A 22,021-nucleotide genomic window follows, 5' to 3' on the forward strand; every position below is an offset into this window, starting at 1 on the left:
TTCAAGGGAGGTGATCAAAATTAGAGTCAATTGAGTCTGATATAAAGAAGTTCTCAGATTTCTCCACTCCATTAACATCAATTTCTGCACTCCATTAACACCAGTTCTATTCTGGTGTAACTGCATCGATTTCAAAGGAGTTACACCACCCCGATGTCGGTGCTAAAGAAACAGATAATCAGACCCTATTTCTCTAATAATTTTTTTTCTGGAAAATATTTCTTCCCTCAGACAATTAATTCAATAGTGAGATAGCAAGAAACACACAAATATACTTCTAAAAAGTAATAGCTGAACAATCTAGCAGATAAGAACTGTATTTAGGTTCTGACCCAAAGCCTACTGAGGTCAGTGACTTTTACATCAGATCCTTCACTCTCTCTTTAACCGAAGTTAATATAGCCAGCAACAAGGATGCTGCAAGTTGCCAACAGCAGCATTGCCCTGCAGTGCTAAATGGATTGACCATTGAACTATAGTTGCTGAAAATAATCGAATCGAGAAGGAAACGTCAGCTGTTTCCACTGTTGCCCATTTCACACTAAGCTAGTAGTTCCACATAAATCGGATTCCAAGATGAAGAACTCTACAGTACAACAATCTATGACAGTATGCAAAATTTTATGAAAGCATGTGCACGGACACACATTCGTGCAGACACATAAATATCAACTGCATGTACACAGAAGATGATCTGGTCTATTAACTTCAAGTCACCAAGAATTATATGTACTGAGATCAAACAAAGAATGCGTGTTGACTTCAATACGCTTTACACCAGGCCTAAAATAAAGAGATCAGTTGGACTGAAGTACAGTAGCCTCTTAAATATTTCAAACACTGGAGTTTTATAGAATGAAAATGGGCCATACTAAACACACACATAGAAAACACACACACCAGCCTATACGCACATGGCTGTAAATAAACAGTTGACATTCTCTGCATTCACTCTGAAGCAATTGTTTACATAAAACATTTGTCTGTGACATAAATAATCCAACAGGGTAAATTCCCAAGAGTGTCAGCTTTTGTATTATTGATGCCTAATATTTTAAAATAAAATCAAGTACAATTAATCTTCTTGTATAACTATAACAAGTGGAAAGAAATCACTGGCAGAATGCATTAGTGGTTATCAAAAACAATCAAATGCAGTTTCCACATTCAACAAAAATGGGTAGATGATACTAGTGCAAAGATTAAATGGAAAACTGATCAGATGATATGGAAACATCTCTATTTTCAATGGAAATACATATGAAAACATCATTACAACTACATAGCTAAGTATGCAAGTACTGATGTTGCTGAACCAAAACACAATGCTATCGAAATGTCTGATAAAAAAACCCCAAACCACCTTGAAATGGGTTTGATGGTTTACTTTGAGCTCTAGTTGAGTGGCTGACTGATACCCCAAAGCCACGTCTGTAACTGGTTAGGAAACGAAAACAGGCATGACCACATACAACTGCAATAACGAAGCTGATTTGGAGAAAAATGTTCAGGTGATTGTGACTAAAGAACTGCCAACTCACTTCAGTCTGTTCAACATGAAATGAAATGTCTTTCTGTCAGAGGGGTTGGCCAGAGGTTCACAACCAGAGAGAAATACAAACCAGTTCAAGTAATACAGATTAACTAACTATGCACAAAAGCTACCCGGCTTGCATATGGAAGTACAGGTCTTCCAAGATTGTTCAAATACTCAAAAAAAAAAAAAAAAAAAAAAAAAAAGCATTTTCCTTTTCCAGTACAAAAAAAGTTTTAAATCAATATAAGTGCTTAATTCACATGGAAATGTAAAATCCATGGGATTAGATTCAGCAGTATTATATCAGGAATGCAAAAGTTGTGTTTCAGTATTGATTAATGCCAGCAAGGCTTGAATTTGCATGTAATTTACAATCACTTCCTTCAACAAATGTCTTCATTTAGTATTATTATGAGATTGGAATGACAAGATTATTACAAATCGCTCTCTATCAGGAAGAATCAGTAAGAAACCCACCATTTATTTGGAAATACTGCAACAGACATGATTGGGTGAGAAGGAATAAACATGGTTTATGTAGAGAATGCTGTACATTACTCAAGTGTACTAGTGTCACATGCAGATTAGGAAAATTATTAGTTCTGTTCTGATAGTATTCACAATATGCTGCACCCAAATACAGGGAAGATTTAGTCCCTCCTCTCAAGGAGATTGCAGCCTAAATTGATTCTCTTGTACTGGACACGAGTGATAAAGCTGGGCGAGCACTGGGCAGCACTAACGGGAGGTCAGGTAGCAGCGTATGAACCAGCCACCTTCGCAAACAGCAGTAAGCTTCACAAGCCAGGCTGTCAAGAAAGGGACTAAGAGCTCTGATTTGCATGCAGTGATAGGCTAAAATCAGACAGCCAAAGTAGTAACCATCCCCTACATGGTCTACTCCATTCCCCTGATGGCAGTTGTCATCCCGCCACAGCAGAGACAACTGAATGGCTCATGAAGCAGCTTCTGGAGTGCTCAAGTTTTAAGCTTGGAGTATTATGTCTCCAATTTGAGTTTAACTTAATATGCTTTAGAAGCCATTCATTCATCTGCCTTGCAGAGGAGGTAATCTCCATCACAAGGGCAGGACAGACAGCTTTAGGGCCATAACCTCTTCAGCTGTTTTTCGCCTTTAATTTGCCACAGCTTGCAAGTCAGAGACCTCAGGCAGGACCTAAGTCATATGGCTGGATTTCAGCAAAGCACTTAGGACCAATGAAATCTGTGGAACAACCGGTTATGAAAGTCAAGCAGGTGCCTGAAAGCTTAGCTGGATTGAGATCATTTAACCTAGACCAAGATGCCGGACCTATCTTTACAGCTCAGTTGATGAAATTCATCCACCGGATGAATACAGTGCACCCTGTACCAGCCTGTATATTAATTATTAACATTTACTCGAGTAATTTTAGGTTCTTATATAAGAGTGTTATTTTGAATGAACACCTGAACAACAAATATTGCAAAGATAAGACATTTTCACTAAACAGGCCAGGACTGTAAATGCAACATAAATCAGAAGAGAATGTAGAATTCTTCCAGCCTTTATCATCCACTCTAAATTTGCAAACTGCAGATCATGGCAGATACTGAAACATTTTCTCATTTTGAAAGAAGTCCATGCAAGTACCGCATGCTGTGAAATATTATCTTAAGGGAGTTGTTTTGATAAAAACAAATGGCCAATCCTAAAGATTAATGCTTCATATGATGTATTCAGGTTATTAATCCCACCTTCTCCTTTCCACTGGCCCTGGTAGTGAATGTTTTCTGGAAAACTGCATGGAGCCAGATGGTTAACTATTGGAAATCTATACTAAAAAGATTAATGTTACCCCATGACAGGGATCAGTCATTTGTAGAGATTTCCTAATACAAATGGTGACATTTGTTTATTCAGACTGGCTGGATAAGCCATACTCTGAGGAGAGCCTAATTAGTTCTCAAAGATTTTCAAAACATTGGGGCCCAGCTGCTGAGCTGCAGTTCAACATCTGAAAGAAAATTACATGCGTAAACAGATATACAAGTAACACAGCCATCCAGACAGACAGACAGACATGAGGGACTGCTCTTCAAGCTGCCTTTGAGTTGTTAATTCTAACACAGTATACAGAAAGATGTCGGTACCCTGGGTGAGTTAAGTACTTACAAGTGGCCACTGTAAAGACTCCGGTGCCAGTCTCAGTGATTAAATATTGCAGTCCTGGGTGCCATTACTCTTTAGCCAGAAGAGCTGTGCAGAGCCGTAGTCTGAACGCCTACCTACACCGATCAGTCTCAACACCAGCCCACTCTAATGCACAGTAACAAATTCCAACCATCTTGATACCGTGCTTTTATGTGTAAACTAAACATACTGCAAGGAAGACGAGTATGAAAGAAACAACTGTGTTTTACACAAAAGTTTCAAAGTGTGAACAGTACTTACTAAATTTCGCAGTAGCCCTTTTTCCAGATGGAGAAAAGCAGCAATATGTCCAAGGCCACTGTAATTTCCAAACCACTTAGATTAAACCTCCCTGTATTCAGGAAAGCAGTGAAGCACATGCTTTAAAGTGAAGGACACACTTAAATCCCATTGACTTCAGTTATGCATGTGTGCTTACACGCTCTCCTGAATAAAATGGATGTAAGCATGTGTTTAAACTTGAACCTATGCTTTGTTGAGACTAGACTGTGAAGAGAAGAGAGTGAAATTTAAACTGATGTGAGAAACACTGCTTTTATCACTAAGCAACGAGACCTTTCCATCAGCAGAGAATATATCTAGGTGTTCGGGGAGAGAAAAAAAGATCTACATACAAGTGCTTTTCTTTTCCTTCAAAAGGACATAAGAAGTAAAAAAAGCAAAAGAAAAGCCATTAAAATTGAATGTTTTTATATAAGCCATACAAATGCTCAATTCATCAATATGAAAACACTGACAATCTTGAGACTGAGGCCAGGACAGATGTTAACTTTATAAACAGCTGTTGCACTTGAAGACATTGCAAACTCCCTACTGGCTGTTACTGCTCCCCCAGCAGAAGCTACCACACGTACCGTGCAGCCAGCAGAAGGGATCATGGGAGTGCACCTTCATCCACCCCAGCCAAAACCAACCAAAAGCAAAATACTAGAGGTGTGGTTAAATCTATTTGATGCTGACTGGTGAAGGGGGACTCATGGTATGGACAGGAGACTTCAGAGGGTGAGAGCAACTGCAGCTGACGTGACTTAAAGACATGTCTGAGAGATTCACACGCATACTCCATAATTTATAGCAATATATCATGGTTTCTTTCAAAAATTAGCATCTGAAAAATAGGATCAGTTCAAAAAAAGGTGTGTCTCAAAAAGAATTACAACTATTTGGATCATTTTTGGCATAAAGAAAGGTGAACTGTAATGGGCTAGGATAAGAAACTAATTCAAGAGCACATGAAAATATCAGTTTGGCTGTGTATAAACTCCCAGAGGAAAACAAACAAAAAATAAAGCAACAACAACAGCAACAAAGAAGTGCTCTCCTAGGGAGTTAGACAGAAAAACATGATTTGTGAAGTATGTCAGTCCGTACACATCTAGTGATTGCATTATTACTTACTATGTAAGACAGACCAGGTCATCAGCCGGAGTAACCCAGCGCAGCTCTGGTGAAGCCACTGGAACTACACTGCTCAACACAAAACTTGAAACTCTGGTAGTAGACTTGAACAGTTTTTCTTTTTAATCCTGTGCTTTTTCTCAACCATAAACACACTGTCTAATGGCAACTGTGAACTGGCTTCTGATTTTTAAGATCACTTAGTTATTTACACATAATATTTTTGTGTGATACCCTTTCCTCTCCAGTAGTTGGGATTTTTTTCATGTCAAACTTCAAAGTTAACTTCAGTTATGAGCTTTTGCAAACAAGGACTTTTAATGTACATAGATAGAACCTAATGAAAGGAACTCTCAGCCTCTTAATGAGATCCTGCCGTAGAACCAAAATAGAAATCATTCTGGTACTATATAGAAATTTAAACCAATACACTTTGCACATCATCCCAAAATCACCTCCCCTTTGATCCTATTAACAACTATGCCATATGCATGATTCTCGATGCAGGAAAATATTTTCTGCCAATATATATGCAAAAGCTTCATGAAACAAAGTGTGATTAATTTAAGTTAAATCAAGTCACCTTAACTCGGAGAAGTATGAGCCTTAAAAATAAGTATTTATTAAAAAACTGAATTTCTAAGTAGTATCCCTCTTGGTGGTATAAATATCCAACACAGAATTAATCAAGGGAGCATCTTAGAGAAAATATTACAGTAGCATACAATTTGATACCACTGCGCAAAAAAAACCCCAACAATCAAAGCAGAACATGGCAATAAATTAATAGAAAAAGTTATATATCCAAACCAGACTAAAAGTAATTTTGTAAGTCAGCAGTAAAAAGTTAAATAAACACTAATTTAATCTATTTTAGATGCAGCAGTCAAGAGATGAAATACTTTACTGCTCTCTAGCTATATGAACACAGTCAGCTGACACAAAAATTGAAAAAAGAAAGAAGGGAAAAACACTCCCTATTCAGGGTCTAAGCACTGTGGAAAGCATGAGCACAGAAACAAGGGAGAGAATCAGACCTCCTGGGTCAGGGAAGCTGTTTTTCAAGGGAAAACTGCAAAATGGAGTTTTGATGCAATGACCTCTCGATAATGGTTGCAACCTATTTTTACCGTGCTGCCTTTTTATGCACTTTTAGGCAGCACAATCATCCTTTTATAGGGAAGAAGTATTTCACATTCCTCTGGGGTATGCATAGAAAGGAAATGATTACTTCCTCCAAAGAGGTATCCTATATCAGAAGCAACAAATTTCCTGGCAATGTGGAATGAGGCAGAGAAAGATGGAAAAACCAGAACAGGGTGCCAGTGGAATTTCTAGGGATTACCGCTTCTCAAAAAACCCCGTGTTTGAATTGTTCACATACATATTCATCATTAACATCAGGTAGAGGACTCCATTCATGAAGGTTCCTAGAGAGGACCTGGAAAAGTTTTAGGAAACAAGGCTACCAATAGAAAATACCGAATATGATTAATTTTGTATCTGAAATTATATACGCAAGTGAACGTATGACAGCATGAGTATCATAGCTATCTCATATGCTGTCTGAAGCTTCCTTTATCTTTTTAAACAAGTTGCAGTAAACTTACCTTCAGATAAACATCCTAGATGATCTTTTCAAGAAATAATAAAGAGGACTTAGTTATTATCACTCCAGGCATTTGTATTGCAGATACGCAAGAAAAAGGACTTTATGGCTGAGCCAAGAAATGAATGAAGAGCAAATCCATAGCAGGTGCATGAAAATCAGAGAAGGACAGCAAAGCAGAAGAAAGAAGCACTGGGAACTGAACTGCAAAAATGAAAGCAAGAAGCAATGACTAATGACTATACAACCAACAAAATTAATAAACTTAGGCTTTGACTCTGAAAGGTACCTAAACAAGTGACTGTTGTAGAAGATATCTCACTGAGCTCCCCATGCCTAAAGCCAGGCACAAACTTGACAAAACTGTTAGCAGGATAATTCAACAACAGCGTTCTTCAAATCCTTCCTTTAAATAAATGAATACGGACATTTGGATACTAATGGTTTTCTAGCTAAATACAACAAAACTTCTACTGATTCAATCAGAACAAAGTCCTTTGAACCAATGGAGTACTCTGTAAGAAGGTGATCAGGGGGCTGCTAAGTGGCCTCTTGATATGAATTTATAATGATGTTTTCCTTTTATTTACTGTTCTATACCACAGGTAATTTAAGTAAGCAATATGTACTTACTAAACCAAAACCGTAAAATAATCTGCAAACTGCTGGGAAACACCGGGCAAACAAATGATGCTGGTGATGAATGAGGAAGGCTGTTAAGAAACAGTGGGAATCACAAGGAAGGGTGTTCCTCTTCCTTCCTCAGGGTCAAGGAGTGCTTCTACCACAGAAGAAGATACAGTATCATCAGGTGTCATTGCATTAATACATCAGAGAGCTTTCAAGGAAGATACTCTGCTCTTGCTATCTTTTGCAGAACTTTTTTTTTTTTTTAAAACAACATTAAATTTGCATTAGCTTGGATGGGGGAAAAGGATGGCATATAAAGGGAGAGAGGGTTGAATTAATATTCATAAGCAACGTACTGGAAGAATGCAGAAGGGGTGATTTGAGGGAGCTTGGAAAGGGAAAGGAGAGACTGTCATCAGTACTAGAGACCTCCTGCGTAACACACTGCTCTCAAGCAAGAATTGCAATGTCTCTTCCCAATCCACACTAAATATCGCCCTGCTCTGAACAGCTTTTGGATTCCCCACTCCAGGGCACTCCGGGGAGGAAACTGTTTTGGCTGAAGTTCGGCAGGAGCAGGTGGCATTCACCAGCTGCAAGTAATTTTGCTCTTGTTGGCACCACAGTGGTTCTTGGACTTCTCACAGTTTGTGTTCAGTGGGGAACGGGGAATGGGGAGGGAGCAAACAAGTCCTCGGTGGTGTTTAACAGCATCCCAGGCTTCACGGCTGCCTCTTCCAAGCTGGCAACTCTAAGCATACAACAGAAGACATAGTGCTTTCAGAAGGTGCCTGCATGGCTTTGCCAGCACGGGGTTCAGGTTTGCTTGTGCTTCCGTTCTCTGCTGTGAGAGCACATTGGCTCTGACACAGCTGCCACTTCAAGGTGGAAACAATCCTGCAAGCCAGATGTTAATATCGCGGGGGAGGCAGGAAGAGAGAAGAGCAACGCTTATCACCAGGTGTAAGTGATCTCTCTGCAGATGGACTAGCTAGCACCAGAGCCTTTCAGAGAGCCCAAAACACATTCCTTTTCCCAGCATCTGTGCTGCCAGTTCTCCAACCTCTGTGCATGCACGTGCTTGTCTACAGAAACGGGGGCTGCAGTTGGAAAATTTCTGGGGCTACTGCTTTTGCACAAGTAGTACAAATACTTCAGTTATTAACTTTAACACCATATTTCATCAAAGAAAAGAAAGCAGAATCTGGATACCATAAACGTGGCAATGCCATTGAACTATTTGTCTGAACTTAGTTATTTCTATCTTTAGAATCCATCTGAGAAATCAAAAAGGCAAGCATGGGAGCAGGAGAAGAGGCAGTAGTTCTCCATTTCTTATCACAGCAGAGGGAACTCAAAATTGCAAGAGCATCTCTTCTAGGAGAATTTTTTAAAGTGTTTTAAAAATCTTAAATCCCTCTCTTTTCTTCTTACCATCTCTTTCAACTGTGTGCCATGAAAACTCTTCCATCTGGCATCAGAAATGATTCCTTGAAACTGCAACATATTCCTCTTGCTTTCACTGATACACCCAACAGTCTAGTCCTTCATTTGAAAGGTTTCTTTCATTTCCAAATGGCACAAGTGTGATCATGTGCTACAGTGATGCCACTCCAAACATGAACTTCAGTCTCTGAACTAGCCTGGCACATGCACTTGCGCAGGGTAGAACAGTCATTTTTTCCCCTCCAAGTTCATCTTTCATCAACATCCCTGACAGACACATCCTCCTTGGCAAAGATTAACACTTTGCTAATTAAGTCCTCATGATCTTTTATTATAGCTGGTGTCTATTCTGCTGCTTAACAATCTCTTTTCATCTGCCAAGGTGGAGCCATTGGTCAATCCTATTAATACTGGAAGTTCTATAATAGCTAGGAATCTATTTACCCAACGTACTACCCAAATGCATAGGTATGTACTGTCTCTGTGCTGAAGAGCACCATTATATAGGTCACTGAATAAAATGAACAGCTAAAACATTCATACATTCATAATAAATACTCATAAATTTCTTCCTCTTCATTCACAAGCAAGCGATTTTCACAGATTTTTCCTAGACATTCTTTTACAGTGATGTTACACAATATGGCCGACTCCACTGATATTATATGAAAACCTTGAGTTTGTACCAAAAACATACTCAGTAATGCAAAGAGATCTGTTGGAAAACCCTCTAGCATGAGCGCTAGACAGAAGCTCCTCAGTAACGAAAGCTGCACTGATCTGATTGCATGAGTCAAAGGACTACTCATCATGATGCAAGATGGCTTGAAACAATAGCATTTGCTAGAGCGAATGGTGGATGTGGCATCCACATCCCCCTGTGGGCGGGAGAGTTCAGAACATCAAGTGAGATGAGATTTCAGAAGGTGAATAAGCTACTTCAGCTGAATGCACATTAACCCTCAGGTGTAGCAGAGAAGAAAACATTTGCCCTGATTTTTATTTTCTTTTTAAACAGATTTACCACTGTTAAAGGAAAAGCCGTCAGAAAACCTTCACTTCCTAATGGCCTGAGAACAGCAATAATCGAATAATGTTTTTCTCATGGACAAAGTACCCCCAAATATTTATAACGAACCATTACAGCATGCATTGCAACTTTACAAGCTTTCATCTAATTACTTCCACTGAAACAAACACACAAATCTTCCAGCTCCACGCTGACACACACACAGACTCTCCAAGCACCAAGCCTTCAGCAACCTTCCTCTGATGGACACTTTTTTTTTCAGGAAATGACACAGTGACATAGGTAAAAGGTGATTTAGATAGACTGCTGTGTCACAAATTGTCAGGATCTGATTTAAAGACCTTGCCTTTGTCAAGAAAGACAGTTGGGTGTCTGCTTTAAAGAAGTACTGGGAATATTTTCATCAAAGGTTTGAATTGAAAAACAGTGGGAGGTAAATATCTGAGATGTTGCCAAGAAAGACCGCTATATCCGTGCAATTACCATTAACAGGGGACAGCAGTGGTTCAATGAAGTAATTCAATCTGGTGTCCTACATTTTATCAGACAGCAATTTTGAGTTCTGACATAAAAGGCTGAGAAAGAGGATTGGACTCTTTTCTGTGAAATTCAGCCTTAATTCTTGCAATCAGGGGATGTGTTCTCTGCTTCAGGTACAATCCCACTATCCCTCCAAGTGACTCAAAAGAAGAATATACTAATATTCGCCATAAAACTAACCATTCACATAGGTACAAGTCATACTTTAGGCAAGTTTGGGAACGGAGTGCCTGCAGTATTAAGGGAGCGTTTTCCCTACTTAACTATACTAGTATTTCCCTGCTTGTAAGTTCAGCAAGAAGAAAAACACGTATTGTTTAAAAGATTAAATAATATGATGTAGCCTAAATTAGTAAATCTATTCTCCCAAAATATGAGAAAGCGAGGGAGAGAGACTATTTCTTCAGAAAATGGCAAAATGGCAAGTCTATAGAAGTTCAAATCAAAATAATACCATCACATGGCTTCTCATCATCATTAATAAATCCACATTACATACTCCTATTTCCTTAGAGGCTTTTGCACTATCTTTCTTCACATCAATCCTATCAGTTAGTCAACTGACAGTACTGGTGATTTCCAAGGTCACCAAGTTTGCACAGGAGCTCTGCAATATGATCTCTGCAGGGCAGACGTGAACAGCACACAGCTCCCGTGCGTGACAGCAGGAGGAACCAGCGGTCAACGCTTTAGTGTCTCCAGCACAGAGCCAACCAAAACAATCACTACCACAAACACTTTTTTCAAGGAACTCAACAGATTTTATCCTTTTAAGTCCTTTCTACCATAATGCTTTTTGGCATAATCCCATCTTTTTGCACATGAGCGTGCAAATTCTCGTTGCATAATGCAGAAATCTTGCAAGGTTTTCCATTTATCTTAACTGCATATAGGAGAAAATGTTCATTTTATATTTTTCTGAGTAAAATCTCACCACAAACAATAGTACCAGCAGATAATTTGCATCAGCAGCAGTCCAGTGTTGCTCTTTTTACTTGGGTTGCAAAAAAAAAAAATTCCAAAAGTTCAAAACTTCAGTAACAAGAGCAAACTGGCTCTTCTTTCGTGCAGAACATGGTCAACCATCTTCAAATGTGACGTAAAACCAGGACTATCAATGAAGCATTGATTGCTTATCCCTCAGGGATTGCATGTCCCTTTTCATAAAGAATCTCCTCTACAGACCCAACACTATCTTTCCTCTAAAATATTAAACAGACAATAAATACATTCAATGATATTGAGCATTCTCTTTTAATGATATGAAACCGAGACCCTTGGAAGACGAAGGCTTTGTATATGACAGCTTAACTGCTTGCAATCAAACTAATTTCAGTACGATGACCTTAAATGAGTTTAAAAGCACCATAATGCACATTTAGCAATCAGTGAAGCAATTCTTTATTACTTGGGTTCACATTCGCAATTTGTAGAACATGTTATGGGAAAGAGAAAGACAAAAAGAGGGGGAACACAAAAAAATAATTCTTTTGCTTTGCAAGAGTTGATGAGCAAAACATGAGCTATGTTGTAATGTAGGGCATTAGAGACCAAATTTAGACTGACAGCAAATCTTAAGTCTTTGTGCTACATATATAAACTTTATAATCTCCAGAAGAGGCAATTATAAAATTTAAAATTTGCTTTTAAATTATCATGTCTTGATTTTTCTAAATTGATTTTTGTTGGAAAAATATGATTAAGGAAGTTTACCTGAAATACCATCAAAAATATGTACTGAGTATGCCTCAAGGTTTTTAAACTGTAAATGAAGCTATCTACCAACCACTTGCAACACTCCTCTCTTCTGCCGATGAAAAAAGTTAAAGACCCGTCTGGCAAATAATGGAGCTTTTCATATCACCCCTTCAAATACATAAATGTTCTTATTTCCTTCTTTTCTCCCTTTCTTTCTCCCTCCTTTCCTTTCTTTCCTTAAGCCATTACTGTTCATCACATTTGTTATCCTGGGGAAAAGATAGTTCCAACGAGATAAGTGGAGAACCATACATAGAAGCAGAAGGAAAAAGGACTGACAAGCTCAAAGCATTTGGTGAAGAAATGCAAGAGCACTACACGTAACTCACCGTGCTAGAAAAAAACCCACAGGATCCACACAAAAGGGCAAAACTGAACCAAAGATATTACACAGCACAGACCTCCTCAATTCTAATAACTAAGGCAGGAGTGGGCTTGGGCAAGAAGGAGCGCAAAGGCCTCCCAAGACAGCCAAGAAGTACACTCTAGGCTCAGCACTGCTCAATCATGAGTGATAACTCCTTGGGGACATCATGTCCTGAAACATCAAATGTATCTGGGGTCTGTCCTAAAAAAAAAACAAACCAAAAAACATTGCACTCTTCAGACAGAAGATTAAAATCTGTGTTTCAGCAATGAGGGGTCAAACCTGAAAGACCTGAAATTCTGAAATCTGATCTCAATTCTGCTTAGTTGGGTGAGAAACCGCTGCTGTGCCCTGCTTTCCTTGTTTAAGATTTGGACAATATAGTTTCACCCAATTCAGAGAAGAACTGCAAGGATTAATATTTTCAATTCAAAGCATTCCATTCAAAAAGCACAAGCATGCATTAGGAAGCACCATTCAGAAGGGCTGCAAAAATAACTCAGATCATCATCTCTGTTCAAATCGATCTGAGTAGAGACCTGTCGTGACCAAATTCCAGCCTGGGTCACTTATTCTGCTTGCCTAAACATTCCTCAAATACTGAGTTAATAAAATGTGTTTTTCTTAATTTCTAGAAAAATACACAGTTTTGTTCTTCAAAAACTGGTTTTGCTCCAGCTATTCTCATCATGATTAGTAGCATGCTTTTCCTGTTCTTCTAGCTTTGATGGTCATATTGTTAGCAAAGTCTTTAATGAGCCTCAGTTTTCCCTAGGAACTGCACTGCAGTTTAGAAATGCTAAAATTAATAGACCTGGGGTAGATTTTATTACACGTAATGTATTTAGTTGGCAATGATGATGCCTCCCTTACAGCAGCTGTTACAATAAACTGCATTTTCAATGGCTCCTGGAAAACAAAAGACAAGACCTAAAAGATTTCAGATAAAGAAACACCAGGGTTTCCAGGTCTCACTGCTCCACACCAATTCTGCTCCACTGAGGTCTGCAAATACAAATAGGTAGTTAAGACCTACAGAGAGACTTCTCCTGGGGATCTTGTCCACTTTTCTTGAATCTGAGTTTACTATCAGACTATCATAACCTCTGCTGTCAGCTCCACTTCTGCAAAGAATGGGGACACAGAGATTTTAAAGTGGAGCTAAAATGGATTTCAGTATACCCTTCACAATAATAGTTAGTAAAACTAATTACAGTGAGAAAATTGGAGATCATTCATTACCCTACTAAGCAAATTTGGATTTGTTAACAATGATTTATAGTGCCAAACACAGGATAAAAAGGATTGTCTTTTCAACTGTATTCACAGGGGACATGACAGTTTATTGTGTGGTGCCATCCAAACAGCCACTGCGGTAGAGCTTTCGTAGACTTCACGGTACTTCAGATGTATCCATGCTTTTACATAAGCAAAATACATTTAAATGTTTGGCTTCTAAAGTCAAGCACTAAAAAGAGCTGAGCAACTTACCCTACTTGCAAGAACAACAACTCTTTACCAACACCACTGTGTACGTGATATGGGGTAAAGTATTATATCCCTTCTGTAACATTAGCTGTTTGAATTTCTTAAACCTCCTTCAACTGATATTTTTGATCTAATCTATTTGTTTCTCTCTTGTGGAAACTAACAGGTCTTACTGTACTCTCCTAGAGAGGAGTCTCTTAACACACTCCCACCTGAAGAGAGTCAACACCATCATGTATTTGACCACCTCAAACAGGAAAACATAGGCTACTTAGGATTGCTGCCATTGCATATAGACCAGGCAACGAAGGAAAATCTACTGGTTGTAAGGGCTCTATCTCAGAATACAAGCCCAGAGAACGTGCTGGCATAACTAATTCCACATTTCTTCTGTAAGGTAACATCTTGGGTGAAAATCAGTCCTACTGCATAGTGAAATAGCTGTCCTTATCTAGGCCAAATACTGGTTTTCCATCATCTCTACACTAATACCACTGGTGCTCCACTTATTCTCCTTGGGATGAGTTTTTAGAGCTCTGAGTAATGTAATGCAACATTGCACAACACAGTGTCCCAGTGGCATGCTGTAACTACGCAAACATCTGCTGAACTGAACCCACTCAGGGCCAAATTGGATAGCACAACTGATTAGCTAGAGCCTTTGGGAATATGCTCACAATTTATGTTTGTCTGAGTCACCAGCCCATGTGCAAATCACATTTTTCATTTTTCTTCCTTTTTTTTAAGGTGGAGCAAAAGCACTGTTTGGAAAAGAAATGTCACAGGCATTTCTTTCTCCCTTCCAACTCCCCAATACTGTTTCCTTCACCAGCTTGTTACCAAATCCTATCCAGCTCTGAAAAACCCAAACTCTGTGATTTTGGGGGAAAAAATGTGCTAACGAAAAATAAGCATTAGGAAAAAAAGGAACAGAAAACCCTCAGAAATTGCCCCAAAGACTTGAGAAGCGGACCAATGGAAGAAAAGGAAACAACCTGCCATAAACAGAGAAACTGTACAGTGGCCAAAGAACCTGACAATCTTGGGAATTGGGTTTGTCATTTAAAAATAAAATACTCAGTTATTTAGGTTTCGATTTCTCTTCTGTTTTGTGTTGCAAACCAATAAATCACCAATATCCTTTAACGTGAATTTGGCTGGGTGCAAAGAAAACTAGCAAAAATCATCCTTTGTAGTCAGATAAGAGAAAAAGCTTTTACTATTATTGAAACTCCAAACATATTCTAAAACATCTCTCCCAACTTCCTGAAATCATAGACAGCTGGACAATGTTAAAAATGCAAGTAATTCAAATTCAAATAGCTTTTCTTTAAAGCTAAAAAGGTGGGGGGGTTGCTAAAATTCTAACTACTTTCCAGTTCTCTTGTCTGGCTTCTCAATGAGATGTAATCGACCTTATAATCTCTCTTTGATGAGAGACAATGACAATTTGCAATGCAAAAAATATCAAAGACAACTGGGAGATTTTCCAGGAAATATTTAGTTATGATTTCTTAGGGCACTCAATATTAACGGCACATCCAAATCTTTTTTCATATGCACCAATCATAAACTGGACTGACCCCACAGAAAACAATAGTCAGGCCAGTACAAAAGGCTTACAAGGAGAATTAGAATGATTTTTACCTGTCTCTTCTTTTCTAACTTCTGATTTAATAATACGTAAAAAGGACAGGAAAGCGTCCTCTCTGACAAGGGACATCAAGAGAGGTGAAACAGATTCCAGCAACAATGACAATGGCTTTTCAACAAAATCTAATGAACATACTAGCACTTGTTAAAGAAGTAGAAGATAAGTTGTTCCTAACTGAAAAAAACTTTGTAGACCTACTTAGAACTCCTCAACAACTTTGCGTCATTAACACTCATTCACTGGTTACTTGCACGTGTCCTGCTTTGCTGAAGGCACCTCATTACAAAGTCTGTTTAATCAATGGCAGTTCTGATCATCCCGGTTAGGTATGGGTTAGGCTGAATCACTTGGAGATTCCCAACCCTCTCCCTTGACTTCATAGCAAAGGTGGTTTGTCAAAGCAGGCAGTATGAATGCCCTCCCCAGAGCATGTCAATTTTTCCTTTACCTATTGCTTTTCAAGAAGCACTAATGTAGAGGCAACAAGAACATAAGAAGCCAGTCTCCAACTCTGCCATTCAGAAATCTACCTAGTTACAGCATAAAACTAAGATTTCAGCCTTCACCACTACTACGGGACGCGCATAATGAATTACTAGGACAGAACTATTATACAGATACTAGAAAAATTATTTTGTATTATTGGGAAGTGTCAGGTTTGTGAACTTTTTCTTAAACACTCAGAGGCCTCAGGAGGCTCTCTATAGAATAAAAGGATCCAAAAGTAATTTTTGCTTTGCTGTAGCATGCACAGCACCCACAAACATTGCAGACACACAATCTTCCACCCATCAAACCCGAGTGCCTGGCATGAGCATGGTTCTTAAAGGAGATTCCAAGTCTGACAAGTATTATCTCCATTATGTACATGCTAGGTAACGTGGCGTAAGCACAAAAAGATTCCATTAATACTTGGATTTAAACTACAAATATAAGCTATTCAATCCACACCTCAGTGTTCATTCATTTCTGAATAAAACCTGCTTCTGTCTCTGTTTCTGCTTTCTGTAGTAGATGTGCTTGGACAGAGAATCTACCGTTAGCCCTTTTTAACTTACCCGGTTGCCTATGTTTTCTTTGGTGTGCTGCAGTATGTGATATTTTGTAGTCCAAAGTACAACATATATTGATCAATAATTTTCACACTCAAAAGCTTTATTATTATCTATTAAACTAAAAACCATTGTTGTTTTATTTGAGACCAATGACCCTTGTTTTGATGTTCTGGGTCAACGCTGAACACAAAAACTAACAGTTTTTTCTAGTTAAAAGCTTTGGGGAAAAAGTCAATTCAAGTGCATATTCTTTTGCACTTTGATAATACAATAATTACTTTTATCAGAAACACATGCTAATTGGATCATTCTGGAGCATTTTTCTCATTGTCTGGTACCGCAAAACACATCTGGGTTTTATTTGCCCCATGTAAGTTAATAAGGGTATGGACTTTCCTAAAACAATAAGCAAGATAATCCTAAAAACAATTTTCCAAAGTGAAAAAGGAGGAAAAACCCCCTCCACGCTTTATTCAAGACTGCGTAAGTGTAAAAATGACTTTAAGATAGAAACTGAAGGACGTTTTCTGTCTACTCAGCTATTAGTGAAGAAAGAAAAAGTTAAAAAAATCTTATTACTATGACTATACATAAGAAACAGTGCAGTTAAATATCTCATATTAATGGAACCTAATAAGGGATGTCTCCCCCACATACACAGATCCAAATTAGTATGATTTAAAGTACCAGTACACTAGCACTAGAAGATGTCAAGCTGCTTCTTGTTACTAAATCCCTAACTCGAGAGAACTGGAAACTTTCAAGCTTTTTGCTGGAGCATAGAGGATGTTGACACCTTCCAGATTTCATTTTACTGGACCAACCCACAGACAGTATGGTGCAAGGGAACAGCAGATGGCTTTTCTTCTGTTACCTCTGCTTCCTAAAGATGAAGCTGAACATTGTTCTTAAATCGTGCATATTCAGCTCCCGCTATAAGGAGAACAAGCCTTATTTATATATGTTAAAACTTTCCATCCCATATTATATTTGTCCCACTCCAGAGAATGTCTGTATACGTTCATGATTTGAGTTTTAGTTGCCCAGACAAAGAAAAGCAATTTGCTCTGAACTAATTCAAGTTTTAGTCTTAATGCAAATAAACGTTGAGCCATCTGATATTATTTTTCCCTTCCTCTTAAAAACAGATAGGACACAAACCAGGGGAAGTACTGAAAAAAGGAAACCATTTTTTTTCCTGTTTCACAACTTACCTTACACTGATTTGGGCTTTGGTATAATTAGAAAAACTACCACAAAACTTTTTTCAATTGATAATGCTCTTTTCAGACCTTACCATTGGCAGAAGTACAAACATTTAGTTTGTGCAGAAGTCCAATGTAAATCCAGCAGGACACGGCATTTCTCCAGGCAATAAGCAATTTTTGTGCTTGCATTTTACACTTTACATGTAAGGTCACACGTACACAGTTTAATCCCATAACTTTCTTATAGGATCACAGACCTCTATGAAAAAAGACTAAATTTCACCATGTACTAATGGAAGAAAATGACTCTCTGGGAATCCGACAAGAGAGCAACAAAGTTTTTCCATCATGTAATCAAATACTATATAGTTTTCTTCTCCCCAGAGTTTGATGAAAAGATAGAAGCACACTTTGATTACACCATTATAGAGCAATGCTATAGAAAAAGTCTCACTGCATTTTACCCACCTGTTTTTGGACATACATAATGCCCTATTTCTCCTACAGATATTATAAAGGCAGAAAAGACATGCTTGGGGAATGTAGCATAAGTTACAACTGAAACAGGGTATGAGCAATTTAAATACAAATCTTGGAGCAAAAATAAACAGTGCATTGGATTGACCAGAAAACACTTTTTACTCCCAAACTTATCTGTGCAAGTAAAAGGTATATTGATAAATGTGGGAATAAAGAGAAAGGTATCAATATAGACTGCTAAATCAATAAAGGGGCATGCATATAAATAATAAAAAAAACCTGATCAATTATCAAACCAGCTGGGGCCTGATCCTCTTCTCATGACGTAAAATGTAAATCTAGCATAAATACAAATACCGCTGTGCTTCCCAAGATCATCTGTGAGACATGGGGCTTTTAACCAACAGGTAGAAATCACTGTCAAGTTCTCTGGACTGTAGTACAGAAGAGATGAGACAAGACTGCCGTAATGGGCTCTTTAAAGTCTATGAATCAGTGAGAATTGGTACAAGGGGAAATCAAGATCCTACCATCTCAGATGAGAGAGCTGGTAAGACCATGGTTCATTTTATTTGCTATAATTGTGTAAATTAAATACTGTTGGAATTTATGTAGTAATTAATATGACACCTGATTAGTTCAGGAAAACATCGACCACCACGTCTGAAACGTTACTTACAATGCATTCGTGAAGGAAGGAATAGAAAAAGATAAGTTAACCTATTGGGCAGAGTGAGATTGGTTATTTATGCTTGTTTCCATATAATAAGGCACTTTCGTTTCAGGAGTAATGCTATGCTGTTCAGAGGCACATGTGTTAAAGTTGAGATACACTTACAAAGTAGCCTGTTCCCAAGCTGGAAGGAGCTGAGCTCTGCAATAAAACACAAAGACAAAGTGGAAAGTCAGTGATGGTTTTTAACACGTTCCAATCCACACAGCTCATTACCAGCCTTTCCAAGCTTTTCATCACTACATCACAGCACCAATGTGCTGCCCCTTGTCATCTGCTACTGAAACAAACACGGTGTTGCTTAATTTTTCCCTTTACATCTCTCAACGACTCTGAGATGGTAACGTGCTATTTACTGAATTCCAAGCTTCTGCGGTGGACGTAATTGCCAATTTATTTGACAGGCAGCTGGGTAATGAATTAATGATGGCATTTCGCCCTGCACTGAGACTAAACAGACACTCATCAACCAGCCTCCCTGACATGCTGACATTCAATGCCCTGGACTCCAGCTACTCAGCTTTGTGGCCACAAAGGGGCAGGCGGGAGGGGAAGAAGAAAAAAAAAAACGTAGACTGACTTCAAAACAAAAAGCCCGGTGGGTTTGGATGACTTTTTCAGTGTATGACCTGTTTGCCAATTTATTCCCGAAAGGCCCTGGTTAGTACACACATAGTGCTTTTCTAAAATGAGACATTTTGTAAACATAATTAGTAGTCTGAAATGTAAAGAACGCGTGGGCACAGAGAAGCCGCTTCAGTCAGTGTACCATTTTCTGGAGAACGCGGTCACTACAATTTCCCATTTGGATGGGCACGCTGTTTGCCAAACCAAGGATTTAAAAAGAAAAGAAAAAACAATCAACAAATATCTACAGTGTGAAACAGACTCAAAATTGAAACCCATAAAAAGAATTAGAACTAGTATTACTACCATGGAAAATAATCAAAAGGTTTAAATGCTTAAAAAAATGCATCATGAAATTCAGTTTAAGTGGGACACGATCACAACCTCTACATTCACAGGAATTAAGGAGATAAAGGGTTTTATTTCATTAGTTTTTCATCTAAGCAATGGGGATTACATAGCAGGTTCTGTTAGAGACACGGTGAGAGACCTAAACATCTCGGCCCTAATCCAGGTCACTGGCTGTTACGTTAAAGGGTGAACAGTTCCCAATGCTACGGCCCTATCACCTGCAACACTTCAAGCCAGACTAGTCAACAGACATGGAAGCAAAATGCAGAGGATAATTCTCCAGTGAGCAGTGGGTAGTCCAGATGACCAGTCTTTAACTCCCATAGCTCAATTCCTGTTTCTGTTCCTCAGCACAACCTCATTTCAAGTAATGACACAGCTCAGTGACTACCAGGAACTGCACAGGGGTACCAACCAGCCTGGGCAAACCACTGGAAACACACAGGATTTGCATCACTGTCATCCCTATTCTGAGACACTATTGCGAGGAATCCTAACAGCATTGATTTCTGATCATGATCTTGATTTCTGATCATGGAGTGCAGCGCTGACATAAAAGAAAATGAACCCCCACAAGGGGCTGATGGCATCTTTTTGCTGAACTTGGCACGGCAGAAATAGATGGTGCCAAAAACCTGAAAATTAACAACAACAAAATTCATTGCAAATAATCAGAACGTTACTGTGTGTTCACCAAAGCACTACTAAAAAGAGAGGTTTAGAGAGGTTATGTCCATACAGGGAAAGGCCTTCCCATTTAAGCTATTAGAAGTTAAAGACTTTGCAAGGGGAAATCACCTTGGTAGTCATAAGGGTACCAATATCATAAAATCAACAAACTCTGTTGGGACACCTTATATGAACAAACAAAACAGCTACAGAAATTTGGAAGGTATGTGGTTCCTGCCCCTTCGTACTTTCTAGATGTTGCGGCTACTGCAAGGCTCGAGATGTGCAGTCTACGGATTTGGTTATCAGCGTGCAAGGGGAGCCCTACAGAAATAAATAAACCCCTAAGCCCTTCTGGCCCCACTCTTGCTGCTCTGGGGCCTCAAGCTCCCTCTGCTACCATCATCCACAGCAAGACCCACCTAGTCCCACTGCCGATGTCCCTGAAAGCGCCTCTGCAGCAGCGTCACACTGTGGTGCAAAGGAATGGGCAGTGCAGGTTTGGGAACACAAGGCCATGGGCTCATCCCTACTGCTCTGCCCTCCTCTATGTCCCCATGACCGTGCAGCTGGAAATAACGTGGGAACTGCCACAGCCCCAGCCGGCCCATGGGCTGGCTACTGTGTCCAGCTAGAAAGTCCCCTCCATGGGCCACGTACCATGGGTTTGGGTGCATGCAGCTCTGCAACACCTGGTAGAGAGCCCATTTCTGCACTCTCCCGTTTAGTATCTAATGCATTTACTTTCCTGGTAAAGTACATCATATATACTGCCTTTCGCTACACTCATTCTCCTTTATGCTTCATGCCATTTAAATTCTTTTAATTTAAGCTGGAGATCTACCCACAAAGTACAACACGTGCAATCATTATAACCGCTTTAGTTGAAGCTATGTACAGATGCCAATCGAGTCCCACTCTTTCACTCACAATTTTTAAAACTTACTTTACAGGCTGAAAGCTCCAAAGTTTGCATTCTGCATCTGTGTGTAATTTTTGTCTCCTTTTTATTCCAAGTTTTGGAAGGATCAAGTATCAAAACAAAACAATAAAAAGGAAGAAAAAAGAATAAGCAAACAAAATATTTCCCACTGAATATTTCCATTCCTTCAAAAGCAATGCTGCAATGGCTATGGGAGGACAGTCGAAACATAGCAATCAAATGACTTTCACTGAAAAGAAACAACTGTGCATTTTCAGGGAATTTGAGTTTGCCGGATGGAAATATAGCCCCTCACACATTGCAT

General features: G+C 38.9%; 1 protein-coding gene across 2 annotated transcripts in view; it reads right to left on the minus strand.

The window, feature by feature from the left end:
• The window catches only part of AUTS2 (activator of transcription and developmental regulator AUTS2), a gene marked incomplete at its 5' end in the record, with an annotated part of 806,697 nt that overhangs the window by 416,011 nt on the left and 368,665 nt on the right, over window positions 1-22,021 (minus strand). For both annotated transcript variants that reach the window (XM_082493211.1, XM_082493210.1), the window contains one exon: window positions 19,233-19,268. In XM_082493211.1, the coding sequence (XP_082349337.1) occupies window positions 19,233-19,268 (36 nt within the window). The remainder of the gene's footprint in view (window positions 1-19,232; window positions 19,269-22,021) is intronic.

This window comes from Vanellus vanellus (assembly GCF_965231255.1).
Source record: "Vanellus vanellus genome assembly, chromosome: 19".
Lineage (NCBI taxonomy): Eukaryota > Metazoa > Chordata > Aves > Charadriiformes > Charadriidae > Vanellus > Vanellus vanellus.